At 37.5% G+C, this 21957-nt stretch overlaps 1 protein-coding gene across 1 annotated transcript in view; it reads left to right on the top strand.

The window, feature by feature from the left end:
* The window catches only part of COL11A1 (collagen type XI alpha 1 chain), a 287116-nt gene that overhangs the window by 99845 nt on the left and 165314 nt on the right, over nt 1–21957 (top strand). Inside the window, exons 12-24 of the mRNA XM_038745119.1 lie at nt 827–901; nt 4154–4237; nt 8521–8577; nt 11853–11906; nt 14333–14386; nt 14712–14765; nt 14944–14997; nt 18582–18635; nt 18758–18802; nt 19878–19931; nt 20926–20970; nt 21305–21358; nt 21832–21876. Coding sequence (XP_038601047.1) covers nt 827–901; nt 4154–4237; nt 8521–8577; nt 11853–11906; nt 14333–14386; nt 14712–14765; nt 14944–14997; nt 18582–18635; nt 18758–18802; nt 19878–19931; nt 20926–20970; nt 21305–21358; nt 21832–21876 — 729 coding nt within the window. The remainder of the gene's footprint in view (nt 1–826; nt 902–4153; nt 4238–8520; nt 8578–11852; nt 11907–14332; nt 14387–14711; nt 14766–14943; nt 14998–18581; nt 18636–18757; nt 18803–19877; nt 19932–20925; nt 20971–21304; nt 21359–21831; nt 21877–21957) is intronic.

Raw genomic sequence — 21957 nt, 5'->3', positions numbered from 1 at the left:
GTCGCGAACCTTCCCAATGCCTCAGTTTTCCCTTTTTTAGTATGGGAGCTACATATCCTTCCTTTCACTTAGATTGTGAGGCAGCGTGAAGCAGCATGGCTTGGGAGCCAGAGGTCATGGGTTCTAATCCTGACTCTGCCACTTACCTGTGTGACTTTGGGCAAGCCACTTAACTTCTCTGTGCCTGTTACCTCATTTGTAAAATGGGGATTAAGACTGTGAGCCCCATGTGGGACAACCTAATCACCTTGTATCCACCCCCAGCACTTAGAACAGTGCTTCACACATGGTAAGCGCTTAACAAATGCCACCACCATCATCATCATCATTGTAAGTCACAAGTGGGACAGTGACCGTTTCTGACTGGAATGGCCTGTGTCTCCCCAGAACTCAGTACAGTGGTTTACACATAATAAGCACTTAGCCAATGCCACAGTTAGTATTAATTTAACTTTTTGCACTTTTGCTCATATATTGTAGAGGTCCCTATGTTCAACTGAAAAGATTCAAATCTGTATTTCATACTTTCATGGAACTGGATATTCTATTTTTCAGATTACTGTTATGGGCTTTTGCCTTTTGAATTTTAAAAGGACAAGTTAAGCACAGTCCAAATCAAGTTGCCATTAGCTCATATATTATGAAGGCAAACATCATTAAAATCATCTAATAGAAAGACACTACTCTGAAACATATTGGGCAAATGAAAATATATGATAAAGAGGAGAAAAGGAATGCAAATTACCTTGTGTAACTGTATACTGTAAGATATTATGCATTCAATGAATCTTGATTAATCTTCAATGTATTCCATTTCTTTTTGCAGGGCCCAGCGGGGCGTCCTGGTCTACCAGGGGCTGATGGTCTAGCTGGTCCTCCTGGAACAATGTTGATGTTACCAGTGAGTCTTTAATTCTTCTTTACTGGACAAAAATTAATATGTTGCCATCTATCTGGTCAGAATCTTATTTTAAGAAATCAAACTCAGCATTACAGTAAAAATCCCAGAAACAAAGCCAAAATTATTTCCTCCTCAAGTACAAGAGGGCTGCCTTTGGCTTAATTTGTAATTTTTCCAAGGCCTAGAAAATCAATCCTAAATTAATGAAAAAAGATGTCTTCAGTTTGTAATGATTCTGAATGTTGAAGGTATTATTGTCATTATCATTAATGATTGCCTCATATTCCATCCAAGTGTTGATTGAAGGACCAGCATGGAATAGGTTGTATTAAACATTTAGAAATCTAAAATATATGTAATTAATATATATCCTAACTTTTATGATGCTTATTGGGCTACGGAGCATCAAACCCACAGTGTTCAGGCCTCCAAACATTATTACCAGAGTTACCTGGCAAGTTCTAGCACAAATTAAGCATTGAATTCCCAGTGATCTCCCAGCCAAGAATTATTGACTGGGAAATTGGCACACTTATTGTCATCATTGTCACCTGACCTTAGACTGCTCCCTCCATCTAGACTGTAAACTCTTTGTGGGCCGGGAATATCACTGTTTATTGTTGTATTTTACTTTCCGAAATAATACACTACTCTGCACACAGTAAGCACTCAGTAAATATGATTGAATGAATGAATCATTGCTCAGTGTGCAGAGCAACATATTAAGAATTTGGGATGTTACTTCGGGATCTTAATCTTTGAGGATCTTACAATCTAATTCAGGCAGGCAGATGAAAATAGTAAAATTCAGTAGGTAAAGTTTAAAATAAGAAGTTCAAGTTACTATTGAGATTAAATGAAATGAAAATAGTCAGTTCATCTATCTCATTAGTAAAATGTTATATATGCATAGGAATTCTAATCAAGGGCTGAAAAACTTTAGCAGAACAATGAAAATTAGATAATTCTGAGGAAGACTTTGAAGATGGAAAAGATGTGGTGTGGTACATTGGAGGTGAGAAGTAATTCCGTGCAAAGGAAAGACATCAGCAATATGGATTAGCAGTAGTAAAGTTAGGGCATAATAGGGGAGAATTAGGCCAACCTATTGTTGGATGTCTAATTTGGAAGGAGCCAAGAGAACAAATCAGGATGTAGTGAAGAGGAAAGTAGTTAAGTAAAAATGGCAGAACTTGGAATCCATTCATAATGTGTTTTCATTCAAAAATATTTATTGAGTGCTTACTGTGTGCAGAGCAACTGTACTAAGTGCTTGGAAGAGTACATTGTAACAATAAGCAGGCATAGTCCCTTCCCACAACAAGCTTACAGTCTAGAGGAGATGAACTTAATACTCAGAGAAATGGGTTGCAATTGGAGGTTTGGGAAGAAGGGAGCAGTACATCCTAAATGGCATCGAGAAGCAGCTTGGCTTAGTGGAAAGTGCCCGGGATTGGGAATCAGAGGTTGTGGGTTCTAATCCCGACTCTGCCACTTGTCAGCTGTATGACTTTGGGCAAGTCACTTTGCTTCTCTGTGCCTCAGTTACCTCATCTGTACAATGGAGATGAAGACTGTGAGCCCCATGGGGGACAACCTGCTGACCTTGTATCTACCCCAGTGCTTAGAATAGTGCTTGGCACATAGTAAGCACTTAACAAATACCATAATTATTATTATTATTATTTCAAGAGTTAGTGAAACTGGCTTTGGAGGAAATGTGCATCTGATGGCCTCTGCCTGCATGCAATAGACAGTTCTTCAGTAGGTAAGAGGGAATGGGCTGATTGACTGCTTTAAAACCTTATCATTATAAGGAGTTTCTCTCTGATGTGCGGGTGGAGGGGCATCCCTTGGGGGTTCTTGATGAGTGGGGAGACATGGACTTAACATTTGTAGTAGAAAAATGATCCGTGTAGCAGAGTGAAGTGTGGACGGAAGTGGGAAGAACCAGAACGTCGCGATGTCAGTGAGGAGGCCGATGCAGTAGCCAAGATGGAATATAGGGTAGATGATTGGATCCGTGTGGTAGTGGTTTGCGTGGAGAGGATAGGGCAGATTTTAGCAATCTTGTGAAGATAAAATCAAAAGGATTTGGTGGCAGATCGTATATGTGGGTTGAATGAGGAAGATGAGTCGAGGCAACCCCCAGGTTTTTGTCAGTTTTATTATTCATTTAATTGTTCCTTTCTGGAACAGGATGAAATATATGCAATATGGAATAACTCTGCCCAATTAATGATAAATTACTATAAGGTAACTAAGTGACTAGTAAGCCACTTTCATCTCCTGGTAAGAGTTATTGGCAACGTTCTGCTTCACACCCAAACTGAGCTACTTTATTTAACTTGGGGAAGATGAACTCCTGAAACTCAGGAAAATCACTAACTGCTTTATAATCAATTTCTAGAATTAAAACAGTAGAATCAAGTTTTAAAATCAGCAGCAGAGAGGCACATTTGCAGTATCGCTGTTTGGAGAAGAAAAATATGTAGACAAATGAAAATGGAACCTAAGTTTTCCTCTTGTGTCAAATTCAAAGACCCTCTTCCATGAAAAATATTTCAGGGCACAAGGCCTTTTCATTTACTACTACTTCTTTCAGTTAATTTGTGTTATGAATGATTTTGTGTAAGAGCTTCACTCTTATTGGAGAGGATTTTACTCCCCTCAAACACTTAAAATAAGTGCCATAAATGCTTCCAATCTGGTTCCAGAGCTAGTTTTAGGTGATAGGAGATTGATGCAGTTGCCACAGGGAATTTCATTAGGGGATTGAAGTAGAATAGCAACAAGTAAAAGTTGGAAATAGCACCCTGTCTCTCCTGGACTGAATCGGAAGCTATGTTGGTGTGAACAGGGACTTGGGAAGGACATGCAATAATTGTGGAGCATGGCAGGAGTTGGATTGGGTATCCCTCTGGACAAAGATTCCAGTTTTTGGAGGTTTGAACACACTTCTTCAGGTTCTGCTGTGTATGTGCATTCATCTTAAGCTAATGGAACAGGATGGGAAGTGGATAATTTTCAGCCTCAGGGTAATCACATGTCTTGACACTGATTCCGATGACTTGTGATAATTTGTATTAATGTATGACATTTGAAATCATAAATCTACTTCAGCATTGACTAGTTTGAACTCTTCCAATTTGAATGGTGCATCACCAGTCCAATCTAATCATTAGGTGAGGATGTCAAAACTAAGAATTATTGAAGCACTTTAACTTGTACCTTTTTCTCTAATGTTTTTAGTTTCGCTATGGTGGCGATGGTTCTAAAGGACCGACTATATCAGCTCAGGAAGCTCAAGCACAGGCTATTCTTCAGCAAGCCCGGGTAAGAATTAGAGCACATCTTTATTTGTCAAATAAACAGTCTCAAATTATAAACCAAGTCCTCTGGAATATGGTTATACTCTTTGTAGGCAGCATATTTAACAATACTTGTCCTTTGTTACTGAAAATTGAATGGAAGCAACAATGTTTAATTTAATAATCAATCTGATGAATCTGCTTATCACAGAGCCTGGCATTCCCATCAGTATCCTCCCCGTGAGATCCATCAATGTGTTACTCTATCAAATCCACAGTTTATTTACAAAAATCAATTATAATATCAGAATGCATGCTCTATACAGTGGAAGATAAAGTTCTACATCATTTACACTCTATACAATTGCTTCCAGTTGATGTTGATATCTTCTAATGTATAGGTTTGTTATCATCATGACTTCATGAAATGACTCTGGAGGATCTTACAACAAATTTTATTATATGAATGAATGGGCTGAAGTTGCCTTTCTTGTTAAAACATCAGCTGAAAGGGAAAGAATGGAGTTGAAAGAAAGCCACACAATTCTCTCAACATTCCCCTTGAGAAGCAGCATGGCCCAGTGGAAAGAGTAAAGAGCACAGGACTAAAACTCAGGAGATCAGGGTTCTAGTTGCAGCTCTGCCATTTACCTGCTGTGTGACTTTGGGCAAGTCCCTTCACTATTGTGTGTTTCAGTTTCCTCCTCTGTAAAATAGGAAATAAATAGCAATAAGAATTATCAATTATGTTATTTGTTAAGCACTCACTATGTGCCAGTCACTGTACTAAGCACTGGGGTTGATACAAGCAAATCAGGGTGGACACAGTCCCTGTCCCACAGGGCTGGGCTCACAGTCTCAATCCCCATTTTTCAGATGAGGTAACTGAGGCCCAGCGAAATGAAGTGGCTTGCCCGAGATCACACAGCAGACAGGTAGTGGAGCCAGGATTCGAACCCATGACCTTCTGACTTCCACTACACCATGAAATACTTATTCTCATACCATCTCTTAGCCTGTGAGCCCCATGTCAGGCAGGAACTGTGTCTGACCTAATGATCTTGTATCTTCCCCAGAGCTTTATGCAGTGCTTGGCACATGGTGAGCACTTGACAAATGCCACTGTTATTTTTTATTGGAAATGTATCGATATCATTAACATAATAAACACATACAATATATGAAGTACTTTAATGCTGGGGAGAATGCACGGACATTAATTCAGACCTGGTCCCAGATCCACAAGAGGCTCCATATCTAAAATACAGCAAGGGAAGGGAATAACAGACTAAATTCAGCAATTCAGAAAGAGAAGATCCTGCTTTAGGTCCTCACTACCTGTGGCTTAGACATCCATAAATCTACACCCACTCCCTTGGAGAACTCATTCACTTACACAACTTCAGCTCCCACCTCTAGGTGGATGACACGCAAATCTGCATCTCCAGCCCTGATTTTTCTTCCTCTCTTCAGTCTTGCATTTCCTCCTTCCTTCAAGGCAGCTCTATTGGGATGTCCTCCGGTCGCCTCAAACAGAATTTACCTTCCCACCCAAACCCTTCCCTCCCGCACACTTTCCCATCACTGTAGATGGCACCACCTAGCCCCTAACCTAGACATTATCCTTGACTCCTCTCTCTCATTCAACTGACATATTCAACCCTTCACTAAATCCTATCGGTTCCACCTTCACAGCATTGCTAAAATCCATCCTTTCCTCTCCATCCAAACAGCTACCATGTTAATACAAGCACTTATTCTGTCCCACCTTGATTAATGTAGCAGCCTCCTTCCTCTCTTCCCTGCCTCCTGTCTCTCCCAACTCCAGTCCATACTTCACTCAGCTGCCCAGATCATTTTCCAACAAAAAATATTCAGACCATGTTTCCCCACTCCTCAAGAAACTCCAGTGGTTGCCCATCCACCTCATCATCAAATAAAAACCACTAGCTTTAAAGCACTTCATCACTTCGCTCACCCTACTTCACCTTGCTACTCTCCTACTACAACCCAGCCCACACACTTCATTCCTTTAAGGCTAAGCTTCTCACTGCACCTCATTTCATTTATCTCACCTCTGACCTCTTGCCTTCCCTCCTCATATCTGAGAGACAATTATTCAACCCCCTTCAAAACCTTACTGAAGGCAGATCTCCTCCAAAAAGCCTTCTCAGACTAAACCTTTCTTTCCTCTTCTCCCACTCTCTTCTGTGTCACCCTGACTTAATCCCTTTTTTCATTTCCCTCCTCCCCCAGCCCAACGGTACTTGTGTACATAGCTGTGTATATATATATATATATATATATATATATTTGTTTAATCATATTGTCTATCTCCCCGTCTGCCACAAAGTTCACTGTGGGCAGGGTTTGTGTCTGTTTATGTGGTAAACAAGTTCTTAGCCCAGTGCTTTGCACACAGTAAGCACTCAATAAATATGATTGAATGAATTAATAAACATAACAAATATGTGTTAGGAGAACTGTTTCCCATATTCAGGGTCAGAGGAAGGAATGGCTTTGGCCTGTAGGTACCCTTTGTATCCACAGTTCTTCCTTGGGGATTCATTCATTCATTCAATCAATCGTATTTATTAAGCGCTTACTGTGTGCAGAGCACTGTACTAAGTGCTTGGGAAGTGCAAGTCAGCAGCATAAAGAGATGGTCCCTAACCAACAATGGGCTCTCAGAACCTAGAAGCTTCCACTGTGTGTGTACCCGTATGCACACATGACTGGTTGGGTACAAGTGTGTGATAATCTGGAGAAACTTCCTTAACCTTACTGTGTGAAGAAAGTGGATTTTTTTTCCTTTGACATCAGTCTAGCACTTCCTAGAGTTACACAAACACATATAGTTCTGAAAATTTAAATAACAAATAACTTATGGCCTAATGACAATAAGTATTTTAAAGTGACTTTCAAATAACTGAATGGAAGGAAACACTTTTATTATATAATTACATTTTTTTCTATCAAAAAATTTTCCCCTAATATCATTTTCCCTATAGAGCTATACTTGGTTAAAATTATATGTAGCACTAATTATGCAGAGTAATATATGAAAAGACATATATATGTAATTGAAATTTATAGGATATATGCATTTCTATATTTTTGGAAAAAGCACAACGCCAAAGAATTTTTTACCAACTCCTCAAGGGCAGGAATTGTGTTTCTGAAGTTTATTGTATTTTTCAAGTGTGTAGTACAGTGCTCTGTATGCAGGAAGTGCTCATTAAATGCTATTGCATAAAAGAATATTTGCAAAGTTCCTTTGAAATTTGATAGCATAACTACCATTTAAAGATATTTAAGCTGAAGGATTGAACATTGCATTTTTTGATTCACTATGTAGCCTCAAAGATAGGCACTTTTTCTGGCAGAATTTTATAATTTCCTTACATTATGCTCTTCCCTCCTCTGGACTAAAAGCCTGTGTGGGCAGGGATTGTTTCTCTTTATAGCTTGTATTGTACTTTCAAAGCACTTAGTACAGTGCTCTGCACACAATAAGTGCCCAATAAATATGATTGAATGAATGAATGGTTAAGTTTGTTTTATATTTTAGCATATGGTGCAAATTTAATTGCTCCCAGTTATTATTTATTCAATTGAAAATAGTGTTAACTATAAATAAACATGTTTATGTTGCTCAGTATATAGTCAATTGTTGTATATAACTTTCCATTTTTCCCATTGCTATATGACATTGCATTACTTCCTTTACTAGTGTGTTTTAAGAGTGCAATTTCCTTGATAATCCCATAATTGTAATTTGCTTTTGGATAATTACTTTTGTTCCTAATTTGCATAATTAATTCACACTGAAATTCATTCTACAGTGTTTTTAATAACAATTATTATTTTTAAATTTTAAACACATTGGCTAAGCATATCACCCATAAATATTTAAGACTATACTCCATCCTTGTACCAATTAACAGATACAGTGCGGGATTCCCAAGGGACGGAGGAGGGAATTATTGCATAATAGGTGTATTGTCTTGAAATTCTTTTAGTCACTCAAATAATTTGATATCTCCTACGTTAGTAAATAAGTCATCATCATAGCCCTCCAGCTGATATACGTTGAAGTTACTGAATAAAAGCAGTGTTACACATTTGAGTTTGAATTGTCATTTGTCAGGTATGGGATAATAGTCATTTATCAGAAAATTGATAACCTCCAGTTCTGCAGCTACCATGTTTGAATTAATTGTCCATAGCTCTACATGAAATATTCTGTATTTGCACACTAGAAAGTGGACAGATAGCCTTATTTTATGTTTTTCTTTAATTTTCCAGATTGCTATGAGAGGTCCACCTGGCCCAATGGGTCTAACCGGAAGACCTGGACCTGTGGTACGTACAGAAAGCAATAGAGACTGTAATGCTGAAGTGGAAAGGCTACAGGATCATTTCTTTCCTCATTTCACATGCTTCTGTTTACTCACGAGCTGACCCATTTACTTATTTGTTTTTCACTGCATCACAACCCATAATCATTTGCATTTACCATGGCCATTAGACTAATGGGTTTATTAAGTTCAGAAGCCCATGGATTTTTGACCATATATGAGAGGTTTTTATCACGTATTGTAAAAACTGAATCATCATAGGGAAAGTGAATTGGGAAGTAAAACATGTAAGTGTTCAAGGATACGATATGGGAAAAAAAAGCACTTGTGATTTTATGCCAAGTACTGGGTGCCAGTTGAGACCACATATCCCTTCTCATTATAATAACAAATAAAGAGGAACAAACTTTATTTTTCTCCGTGAAGCAACTGTAGTGATGCTATATTCTTTGTATTTTTCCACCTTATGGTTTAAGGTTCAGTAGATATTCTGAAAAAAAATCAAAATAATGTTTTTCATGGAGAGTAAGGTGTATAAGTGGATTGATCAACAAAATGCCATTTCATAAGTAAGAAGTCCACCTCACTATTTTTTTGGAAATGAATACTATATTCTTCTCCTTTTGAAAACGAATACTATGAAAAGCATATAACAATCCAGTAATGACCCAAATGTTGTAGTCAATCTCTTACTACCATTTAACTTGCCATTAAAGTATACCTGAAACCAATAAAAAGAAATATACTGTAGACCAAAATGTAGGTTTGGCAGAAAATTAGTTATTTTGATCATAGTTATGTCTAAAAGTTATAATAACGTATTTGGCAACAGTGTTGGGCAGAAAAAATATGACAATTTTATATGAGAAATTTGTTTCATTAAGAACTCAGTCTTTTTTAAATGAAAATCAGTATGCACTTTCCATTATTTGCCATAATGAACTAGAACTTTTTATGCTAAATATAATTTTCATGAATTCTATTTTTAAAGGATAAATGCACAATGTATTATATAGAGTTTAGACAATCCATTGAAACTTTCTAAAGCTAAAATATTTCAAAATATAAAATGTAATCCTTATTGATGGTCAATTTTTCCTCCCTTGTAATACAATTATTGCCTTGTGAAAAGAACATTCAGGAGACCTGAATATCATCCTAGCTCTTCCATTTGCATAATTTGTGACCTTGATCCTGTCATTTGACTTTGGTCAAGTCACTTAACTTTTCTGTGCCTCAGTTTCCTCCTCTGTAAAATGGGAATAAAGAACATTTGGCATGAGACTATTGTTACAATTAGTGTAGAAACCCCAGACCTATTCATGAATGTTCATAAACAAGGAAACAAGGTCAAATTTATTCTTTAGGCAAAGACCATTTATATCTGACCCCTATCTTGATTATTTTTATCGTGCTACACATGTAAAATTTGTGTGAAGATCTTGTGCTGGAACTCTATTCCTGATCTTCTTGCTGAAGAAATGAATGGAAGTTTTCCCTATATATGTTGTTAGGGTTAGATGGTGCCAGTTAGTTGCCACTTCGTATACCAAGAAAGATAGTAACAAGGGAACCTGGTCCTTTATTTCCTTAGGGAGGACTAGAATGATAAATGAACAAGCAGACTGCTGTAATTGTAGACAAAAAGACAGATGTGAACTAATTACAATGATCATATTTCCAAAACCATTTAGAAGTTATTTGTTTCATAAAATCTAATTTAGTGTATTAGCATAATTGAAATATAAATGGACTTGTTAATTGCTTAATGGGTGGGTAATAACTAGTTCGATGCAGTTGGTTGTTGGCAAGTTGTTGTTAAGATTTTATTGCATTAATTCTTCATTAAAAGCTTGATTGTCTTCTCTTTCCCAGGATCCCTCCAGGTCATTTTCAATATTAGAAGTATTAGTCATTTGTAGTTTGCAGCGCTTCTGAAGAGCCAAATTAATAGTTATTTTGCTCTGAAGCCACTAGGAGGCTCTAGAAATCAAACCATTCCTGCCTTGGCATAATTTAAGACTTCGTTATCTATCGATACAACAACCATTTAATTGAGAAAGCACCCATTAAAGTCCCTGAAAACATTTTTTAAGTATATTATGAAGATAACTCACTTTATCAAGAAATAATTGTAATGATCACATTTCACTTCCATCAGAATGGACCTAAGCTTCTATATTGTTCATCTTAAATGAAGTAAAATGCATATTATTGGTTAGATTTATTCAGAATAATTCCACTTCTGTGAAGTGAGCAGCTCTTCTTTGCACTGTTTTTTTATTAATGTGGAGTTATCTACATATCTATGTTTTCTTGAGAAAGAAGGATAGGATTTTGAAAAAAAAAACTATTGACCCAATTTCAGGCAGGTATGACCCTGGTTTTACTTTACAAGAATTTTAGGCATCCAGAATGTTTCTTGTGTGCATGTGTACTAACATTCCTTATTAATAATGACAATAATTATTATAATAATGATTGTTCTTAAATACTCAGTACATGCCAATAATAATAATAATGATGGTATTTGCTAAACACTTACTACGTGCCAAGCACTGTCCTAAGAGCTGGCGGAAATACGAGGTAATCAGGTTGTCCCACATGGAGCACACAGTCTTAGTCCCGATTTTACGATGAGGGAACTGAGGCCCAGAGAAGTGAAGTGACTTGCCCAAAGTCACACAGCAGACAAGTGGCGGAGCCGGGATTGGAACTCATGATCTCTGTCTCCCAAGCCCGGCTCTTTCCACTAAGCAACACTGCTTCTCAAGCCTTCTTTTCCAGGCTTTGTTACTGGCACAGATACAAGATAATCAGGTCAGACACAGTTCTGGTCCCATACAGTATCCACAGTCTGAATAGAAGGGAAAATATATATTGAATGCTCATTTTACAAATGGAAAGATTCATGTAAACCTGTGTCTTGACTCTGTAGATCTAAAATAGGCCCAAAGTCATTGTTGCTTGGATCATAGATGGCACTGTGTCAGGGCTTATACAGCATATATACAATAATGCAGGTAATTTGGTGCTTGGATTTCTGAGGTAATCTTCCTGAGAAGTCATTTACATAGAAATCAAACATTTGTAGATTTTAGTGTTCAGGAACTCTAAGCAAAGGAGTTCAAGGCACTTGTAAATTCTGATCATTTAACTGAATTAAGTTTTAGGCAGAAATGCACTTGAATCTTCCATGTGGCACCATGAATTATTGGTGTGACTTTGTTAGGCATTTTCTTGTTAGCTAATGGTGGTATATTTCACCCTTTCAAATAGGGTGGACCTGGTTCTTCGGGAGCCAAAGGAGAAGGAGGTGATCCGGGACCTCAGGTAAATTTCATCTGCCTTCAGTTCTTCAACCTTTTTACTTTCTTGGATATTTAATATTTTCTTTATTTGTGCTAACTGGAGAAACAGCATTATCAAGCCCCCACTGGCAGCAGAGTTATATCTTAGATTTACTTTAATCAAAGATGTGAAGTGGCATCTGTTTGGATTTAACACAAATAGCTTACTGACAGAGTCCTACCCTTGGTGAAGTCTAGCTTCTTAGTTAAGTCAAGACCCCAGGCTAGGACATAGAACTATTCTGGGTGGCAGAATTGTGCTCATAGTGACCTACTCTGTCCACTCCAGGTCATCTCTGAAAACATGCTCCAATTTGGTGGCTGGACACTTGAGAGGTCTTTCTGAGAATCTTGAGGGTTCATGGGTGCCCACCAAAACCTTCACACCAACCTCTTGGAACAGTGAATGCAAAAATTAGGACAAATAGCCAAAACGTGTTTATTTTTGACAATTTCTTCAGGAAATGTAACTATTTTATTTCAAATGCATTTATGTCAGACATCGATAGGACCCCATTAAATGTAAACTAGAACAAGAGAGCACACTCATCTTTAGCAGTAGCACAAACTTGAAACCATCTCTATCATTACACTTATGCCTTTGAAAGGACAGTTCTCCAAGAGCTATTTGGTCAATAAAAGCTGTTTTTAGTGTGACACCACAGCCATACCATAGTACTCTCCTCTCTAAAACAATGATTGGGAAAGCTTACCAGGAGAGTGAAAGAGGTAGAGGTGATGGGTCACTGTGGCCTTTGGAAGAGGTGTGCAGAAATTTACAGTTGAACCGGGAAATCACAAAAACATTCATCATTTGTTACCAATCCAAATCTGGGTCAAGTATGGTAAGAGTATTTCCAAAGTCCGAGATCCATTTGATGAGCCCAGACAAGCTTGGAGAATAAGAGAAGCTAAAGAACAACCATGAAGTTTGCTTAGAGTATGAATTTCTTTGAACTCCTGAGGCCAAAAGGAAAGAAAATATATATACAGGTGATCTCCGTAAGAAAACACTTGTTAGATTTGCCCTGAAAAAGGGTTAAAGGAACTATTTTCATGGAATCATTGACACATAAAATCCAGTTTCATATGCTGTTATCATTGACAATTTTTACAACAATGCTCTAGCCTCAACTCTGGCCAGATTCCAATGCCTGCGCTTTTGTGGATTTCAAGTCTATAGTATATTCCCCATTGCCCCACCCATGAATAAGCAAGTAAGATTTATGTGACTGTAGCCAATTCAAAATATAATTCTAGGAAGGCTGAAAAGATGGATTTTTACTGCATTTCTTGCAGATCAAATTTATTTTATACCATATAAAATATAGGAATACAAAATTATGATAAACTATTTCCATAAGCAGTTTCATTATGTCCTACATTTTTCTTACGTTCCTACTCTGAAATATTATGTACTTTTTGAATATCAGAAACTTCCATGTCATTCTCCACTCTTTAAATTTTACTAGGTTCAAAATTACTTTGAAAAACATCAGTTATAGTTTGCATTTAAAAGTTGGAGAGCAGTATTAAGGGCCATTTAACATGTCTAAATGGTAGAATCATTTAAATCTAAATCTAAATCTGGAATCTAGATTTCAGAAGTTAAGCATATACAATTTTCATGAAAATTTAATCATGTGTTTTGCTTTTGTACCATCAGGGATATTTGTGGAGTGCTTGCTGTGTGTAAAGCACTGTACTAAGTGTTTGGGAGAGTAATAATAATGATAATAATGATGATGGTATTTGTTAAGTGCTTGCTATGTGTCAAGCACTGTTCTAAGTGCTAGGATAGATGCAGGGTAATCAGGTTGTCCCACATGGGGATCACACTTTTAACCCCCATTTTACAGAGGAGGTAGCTGAGGCACAGAGAAGTTAAGTTACTTGCCCAAGGTCACACAGCAGACAAGTGGCGGAGGCGGGATTAGAACCCATGTCCTCTGACTCCCAAGCTCACGCTCTTTCCACAAAGTCTTGCTGACAATGTAACAGAGTTGGTAGGCACGTTCCATGTCCATGGTGAGCTTACAGTCTAAGGGGGAGGCAGACAGTAATATAAAGAAATAATTTACGATTTATAGATCTGTACATAAGTGCTGTGTAACAAATATCAAATGCCCAAAGGTCATAGATCCAAGTCTTAATGATCCATTGCTTGGGGTAGTTTGATATTTAGAAAAATGTCCTTTAGTTTTTCTACATTTTCTACATATTTACTTAATGGGCAAACGTTTTATCCTGTGCAAATGAATGCAGAATATGCATTCTTAAGTAGCAAGAGGTATGCAGTGACTTTTAAAGGCCATACAACTCTACGATAGGTATTGTAGTCAATATTACTTGTATTCTATTGCTCTAAATAAACTCACCGGATTATATTATCTTCTCATTTTTGTTTAGGGTCCTCGTGGAATTCAAGGTCCCCCTGGTCCAACTGGCAAAGCAGGAAAGCGGGTCTGTAGCACTTAATACTAACAGTAATAATTGTGGTATTTGTTAAGAGCTTCCCACGTGTGTCAAGAATTGTTCTAAGTGCTGGGGTGGAAACAGGTTAATCAGATTGGACACAGTCCTATGCCTCATGGGGTTTTCCCATCCCATATGGTACTCACAGTCGAAGCAGGAGCCAGAACAGGTATTTAAGAGAACTTCACTTAAGTGAATGGCTTGTGTAAACAATACCTTGGGAGGGGGAAAAAAGGGATTTGATAAAAGACATCAATTGTCCTTTATACAACGGTCTGGTATGTATAATGGGCATTCTTCTTGCATTCTTCAGGGTCGCCCTGGTGCTGATGGAGGTCGAGGGATGCCCGGAGAACCTGGATCAAAGGTGAATGATCTTAAAATTTGGAGCAACCTGTAGCTCAAAGCCCTTGAGTCATTCATATATTTAAATGAACCATGTCAGTTGAAAATAACACTTCATGGTTCCACATAATTCTTAAAAGCTTTCTGGCTAAGAAATCGTTTTTCCTACATTTTACTGAGCCTGCTTCTTTTGTTTATAGGGTGACAGAGGCTTTGATGGACTCCCTGGTCTACCTGGAGACAAAGGCCACAGAGTAAGATAAACTGCTTTTTATTTCCGTTGGAAAAGAACATTATGCTTTTCATTTCTCTTAATGCATTTTGATTATGATACAGACACTTAACCTAAAACACGAACACTTCTATTGGCAGGAACAGGAGAAGCTTCAAAACAATCAGAAAACTACACTATCAGTATACTAGACTTGCCTCTAATTCATTCATTCATTCATTCTTTCAATTGTATTTATTGAGCGCTTACTGTGTGCAGAGCACTGTACTAAGCGCTTGGGAAGTACAAGTTGGCAACATATAGAGACGGTCCCTACCCAGCAGTGGGCTCACCGTCTAGAAGGGACTGCTCACAGTCTAGAATCCCTCTATGGGGAAATGTCAAGGAACAAATAATTTAAAAAGCTTGGCCTTATAGCACAGTAATTTTGACTAATAGTAAATCACCTAGAAAAAAATTGAAACACATTGCTTTAAAAACTTCATTAGTGATCTGTTGGAAGATTTTTCATCTCCCATGTTAGTGTGATATTAGCAGGTAAAGAACTGTTGAATGAATCACTATACTTTGATTTATGCCTTATAGTGTCATATTCACCTAAAATGTCAAATTTTAATCTCTTATGCTCCTTTCATCTAGGAATACCCAATCTGGGACATTTCCTTATGCCAGAAATTGAGTTGCAACTGACTCTTGCTTACTGTAGCACAGAACTCAGTACACAGTTATTTTTTCAGTCACACTCTACTGGCTACTTATAGTCCTTTTTTGGAAATAATGTTGTACAGGTAGAGAGCTATATTGGGAGTATGTTGATGCCTTGCAATTTATTTTAATTATCAGGCACAACTACCAAGTCTCTAGAAGTATTAACCACTGAAATATACTTTAAAATACACTTTACCTACTTACTGGTTACCTGGAAGCCGGCAAAAGTCATAACATAAGTCTATCAAAATTTCTCATTCAATCATCTATTACTTAATCATTAACTCATGTACACATCCTCATTGCTTCTTCCTTCCTCCTAAATGTATATCCCTCCTGAAATGTATTTTAATGTCTGTCTCTTGTTAGATGGTAAGCTTCGGAAGGCGGGATTTGTATCTTCTAATTCTATTGTGTTCTCCCAAGTGCTTAATATAGTGCTGTGCAAACAGATGCTCAAAAATATAATTGATCGATTGATTTAAGAGAAAAAAAATCTAGAAACAAAATAAGCAGTAGGGCTCCCTAAGAGCCTTGGATTCAATTCTTATTTGAAATTGTAGGCTAAGAATTGGCCAGGGGTGAGTTTTAGATAGACTGAAGGGAAAGGGTCTGAGAACCAGAATTTAATTTATCTGTTGAATGAATATGTAGCATGAAATTGAGTGGGGATACTAAGTAGAAGGCATTTGGACATGTGGCATAAGATCAGTGAGGCCAGTAAGGGTGAAGACACTGAAAATTCAATTCAGTTCAAATAAATTCAATCTAAAGAGTTTTTCCACCCTATTGTCCTATTTAATGAATGGAAAAAAAGCTCAAGAAGGAGTTCATGCAGATTTGGTATTCTAGACATTGAAAACACAATAAAAAATTGAAAAAAAATAATCACCCTGAAATGCAATTTGAGTTTTCTGGGACATATGAATAAATTAATGAAAGGAGTTTTCCAGTGGTAAAAAATGTGCTTGGGGTAAAGCAAATGGTATATATCTGCAGGAATTGCCTTACGAAGCCAAAGGAATGTCTTAAGCCTTCTTAAGCCACCAGTGCCTGACCCAGGAATGCTTGCATCATTGACCTGCCTTCTTAGTAGACAAACAAATGGCTAATTTTATTTTCCTGACTTTAGATCTCATAGACCATCCACTTCCACAGAAACTGATCTGGATAAGGAAAAGTCTTTATTTTCCACATGATTTTTCTCTTCCTATGACTTTCCCTTTGTCAGCTTTATTCTCATACACACCCACAATTTAAGGTAAAGGTAAATTACCCTAAAAATAGGGTAAAGAGGAATGAAAAAAAGGAAGAAACCTGAGAATAAAACATCACATAGGTATTTCAAAAGGGGTGTGTGTGTGTGTGTGTGTGTGTGTGTGTGTGTGTGTGTGTGTGTGTGTGTCGGATGGGGGGGTTATTGGAGGGATTGGAGAGTGTGAAACACAATAGGAAAAGGGATTATCCTCAATGGGGAGGAGGGATACTGAAAGGAAGGTTATTTAAAATGAAAAAAAAGCAATCATCCTATTTTTGTCACTCCAATGAAGCCTCCACCCACCAGTGTTAGTTTGAAAAATAATACCTAGCTTTTCACTGCCCATTGCAAGTGATTTGGGGATGTAGAACCTTAGTGAAAGAAAACTGTTAGAGTCTGAGTGAGGCAGCTGCTGCCAATCAGATTAAAGACAGATTCCTGAACCAATAAGGAATTAGTAGTATTTATATGGAGCATCTATTGTGTGTAAAGCACTGTGCTAATCACTTAGGAGAGTGCCAAAGACCATACAATCTAGAGACCGGAGAACAGAAGGAATCAATTGAATGTCTCAAAATCACTGCATGTCTGACTTCAAAACAAATGAGACTGAATCAATCCACATCAGTTATGGCAAAACAGTTATTTCCATTATAAAATATTCCTTTTATTAATAATAATTGAGAAGCAGTGTGGCTCAGTGGCAAGAGCACGGGCTTTGGAGTCAGAGGTCATGGGTTCGAATCCCGACTCCACCACATGTCTGCTGTGTGACCTTGGGCAAGTCACTTAAATTCTCAGAGCCTCAGTTCTCCTATCTGTAAAATGGGAATGAAGACTGTGAGCCCCACATGGGACACCTTGATCACCTTGTATCCCCCCCCAGTGCTTAGAACAGTGCTTTGCACATAGTAAGCGCTTAACAAATACCATCATCATAATAAGACTGCAAACATTTGCCATATTAAGAAGCAGATAGATTATGTGATTTTATCTTTAGCCAGAGCTTCCTCTGTTTTAGATCCAGACGCTATCTTCAATATGAGAGATTTGGAATTATCATGTGGAATAGCTAGAATTATTGATTCTTAAACCTGTTACCTTTTTTAAAATTTTAAAAATTTTAAAATTGAAAAAAATGTGTTTTTTTAAAATGGTACTTGCAAAATACTTTCCATTTGTATTAAGCTCTGGAATAATATAAGATAATCAGGTTGGGCACAGTCTTGGTACCACATGGGGCTCACAGTCAAAGAAGGAGAGAGTAGGATCTAATCCCCAGTTTACATGGAAGGCAAATGGCAGAGCTGGGATTAGAACCCAGATCCTCTGCCTCTTATGTCCATGCTCTTTCCCACTAAGGACCTCTGCTTCCCATGATACCTAATACCTGACTGGTAGCTTTTCCAAAATGATTTCAGAATGAATGGAAAAAAAAATAACAAGAAGTAGACTGTACCTACCTTTCTTCCTGCTGACAATTATTGCCCTTTACCTATATGATTTTCTAACAAAAATATTCCAACACGCTTTTAAGTTTCCACATGAAAAATATTTTCCTGCTGTACATGGTTAGACTGCAGCTGCTTCATAAATATTCTGTCTTATTTGGATATTCCTTTTTATTTTTCATTTAATAGGGAGAACGTGGTCCTCAAGGCCCTCCTGGCTCTCCTGGTGAAGATGGAATGAGGGTATGAAGGAATGAGACTTTCCTGTTACTGAATATACATATTTAGAATTAAACAAAGACATCTGGAAGGGCTACACTGTGCTCTTTTCATTAGCTGTTTGTCAATTCATTTTACGCCATCAGGGAGAAGATGGAGAAATTGGACCAAGAGGTCTTCCAGGTGAAGCTGTAAGCAAAACTTTTTTTTTTAATTAAAAAGGTTTTTTTTTTTTTCATTCTAATGCCTATTTGTAGGTTAAAGGCCTTGATTTTTAGTTCCCACTAACTTTCGATTGCTGCTAATATAGAAAAAGAGGTGTACTTCATGGAGTCAGTAGTATTGCGCATTTCCCATGTTTTGAAGAACTTGGAGTGCTTCAAAAAAATGTGATGTTTAGAAGTATTTGATTTTTCTACTATAGTCCATAGGAACAGGTTCGATTAAGGCAAAGTCATTTAGACCCAGGACTGACGGTCCAAAATTAACAAAATCTAAATAAAGTTTACCTCCAAATTTTGTGATGTATTGCACATTTCTCACTAATGAAGAGTAAAATGTGTCTAACAGTCAAAATGGAATATTTTGGGAAGATATGAATATCATATAAAAGTGGATGAGAGTTGAAATCATTTTGAACATGAGTAACTCAAGAATGGTTTTGGAGTAGGCACTATGTAATGGAGGAAAAAACTAGAGTTTGTGGGGCATGAGCCTAAACTCAGTTGTATTTTTTTTTTTACCATATGTGACCTTTTATTCTTGCTATAAAATTTTGTTTATTAACTTTGAAAATTAATCACTCAATAGATTATATTATTGAAAAGCTCAGGGTAATGATAATAATGATAATGGCATTTTTTAAGTGCTTACTATGTTTGAAGCACTGTTCTAAGCGTTGGGGAAGATATATGTTCTGTGATGTAGAATGAAATAAAAAGTAGGCTGACGTTGTTTAGAAGTCTATCAAATTGGAGACCCAAATTAATATTCCCTTCCAGAGTAGAGTAGCACACAGAATTACCTCTTATGTAGCACTACTTGCTTTTAGTGTTTGAATATCTGAGAAAAGTAGAGTCTTATATAACTTTTATCACCAAACCATGTCATAAAAAATTGAAACAACATTCTAAAATTCATTTTAAGAAACTGCGATTCTACATTTTTTTTGAAACCGTTAGGTGAAATAATTAGCTAATGTTCGTGGGCAAGGACCCACTCAGAATAGTTGAAGAAAGAAGATTTTTTTTTTCTTTTCCACTCTAGGGTCCACGTGGACTACTGGGACCAAGAGGAACCCCTGGCCCTACAGGCCAACCCGTATGTATTTTTCAAAATACTCTATGTCTTTCTTGGCAGCCATACAACTATGTACTCAAGACCGATGAGGTTGCTTAAGTTGCAGTTTATGCATTAAAATTTACACCATATTCCCAGCACTGAACATTATGACAGTACAGTGACTTTCTAGTCCCTTATTTCCATATCCATTTATTCTTTCAGAGTGTTGTTGTTGGTTTGGGAATTGCTTATGAATTTTTCCAAACTACCAAGGAAAATGGGGCAGCATAGATTTTTGGTTGATAATCTACCCTCTATCATCATACCTTATGCAGAGGAAATTCAGTGGGGTAATATTAATCACACTATTCACTGAGCATTTATTGTGTACTAACTGGTTACAAAAGTACAGTGGAAACATAACAAGGTTTCTTGTCCATGAAGTGAGAAGGTGCAGCGTCTCATAGTTTATTCCTAAATATAGAGTCAATTATCAGAGTTTTTCTGTAGATACAGTTTCTCTTAGGGATAGCTCAGTAAGCAAAGCCCCTTAGAATTTATTTACATTTAGAACCAAACTTCAGGAAGCTGTGGTTCTCCTTTTCCCTAAGTTTGTTCTTGCCCAAAATAAACGAATGCACATTAAAGCATCACAGATGACAGTGTACCAGGGACCCAGAAAACTCTATCAAATTGTCTCAAACTACAATAGATACGGTAGAAACCCTTGCAACTGCTTCTTTTTCCAGTACCTGCTAGTATTTTTGCTCACTGGGGCCAACTGATAGTACCTAGCTACAAATTTCAAGACTGCAAGCTCATTTTGGTCAGGAAACATGTCTACCAATTGCCCAAGAGTTTAATACAGTGCTCTGCACATCATAGGCACTCAATAAATATGATTGATGGCTGCTTTCAGAGTTTTTGTATTTTCATAAGATGAAGCTGAAAGTAAAATTCATTGATGGGTGAATGCATGCTTGTAAAACTTTCAGTGATAATTTTCTAACTCTTCATTTCCCTTTCCTGGAAGGGTATTGCAGGTATAGATGGCCCACAAGGTCCTAAAGGAAACATGGTATGTAAATAATTGAACTGAATGACTTAAATCCACAATTAGCTCTGATTACTTTGGATTTCTAAATAGAAAGTACAGATGGACTGTGGACTGTAATGTTTCATCAACTCAGACTGAGTTGACTTGTCTGCTTATCTGTTAACTGTTGTGAAGTAGAGTGCTGTTAAAATAGCAATATCCCCCAGAGAGAGAAAAAAATTCCCGCGAAAAAGTTAATATTTAGACTCCTTAGGAGACAAACCAAGATTTGTGAGCAGTATTTTTAGCCCCACAAGTGAAGATTCATTATGCAGTAAGCCCTTCCTTAAAGACTCTTTGTGTTTTCACATGGTAGGGTCCTCAAGGGGAACCTGGACCGCCTGGTCAACAAGGAAATCCGGGCCCTCAAGTAAGTTTCTCATCTTATGCATTTTATGATATTCCATTTGATCACAGTTTCTAGGAAGCACAGCATTGCATGGGAAGAGCCCCTTGCATGTGGCCTGACAAAGTCTGAGCATTTTCTAAATAAGCCTGAAAAACATGTAAAGTATGAAGGCAGGAGGTTTTGAAAATGAGCTTGCAGAGGCCTCTTTCTTCCGAGAGAAAAATGACTCATTCAAGTGTTCCCAGAAAGCCAGCCCTACTGAGCCACACCTGCAGAAGGGTTCTGAATAGGATCGTTTTACGGCCTGAACGCCTAGATGGTCACTTGTACAGACACTCACACAAAGTTCCATAGCTGAGTACTTTAAACATACAGGGCTCTTTTCTGATATCCAGAAATGGATTAATAATCACTCCACATTGATTTCTTTCTGGAAAATTATACCTGGAACTGACCTTTCTGACTGACTTTTGAACTGGATTTTCTTTCCACAGGGTCTTCCTGGGCCCCAAGGATCTATTGGACCCCCTGGTGAAAAAGTAAGTTGTAACCTTGCTCCAATATGATCTGCTCAGTGCATCTTGGTAACAAGTCTGTGGCTGGGAGCCTAAAGGCCTTCC

Source organism: Tachyglossus aculeatus, chromosome 4 (genome assembly GCF_015852505.1).
Source record: "Tachyglossus aculeatus isolate mTacAcu1 chromosome 4, mTacAcu1.pri, whole genome shotgun sequence".
NCBI classification, from domain to species: domain Eukaryota; kingdom Metazoa; phylum Chordata; class Mammalia; order Monotremata; family Tachyglossidae; genus Tachyglossus; species Tachyglossus aculeatus.
This window is presented reverse-complemented; position numbering and strand designations above follow the sequence as displayed.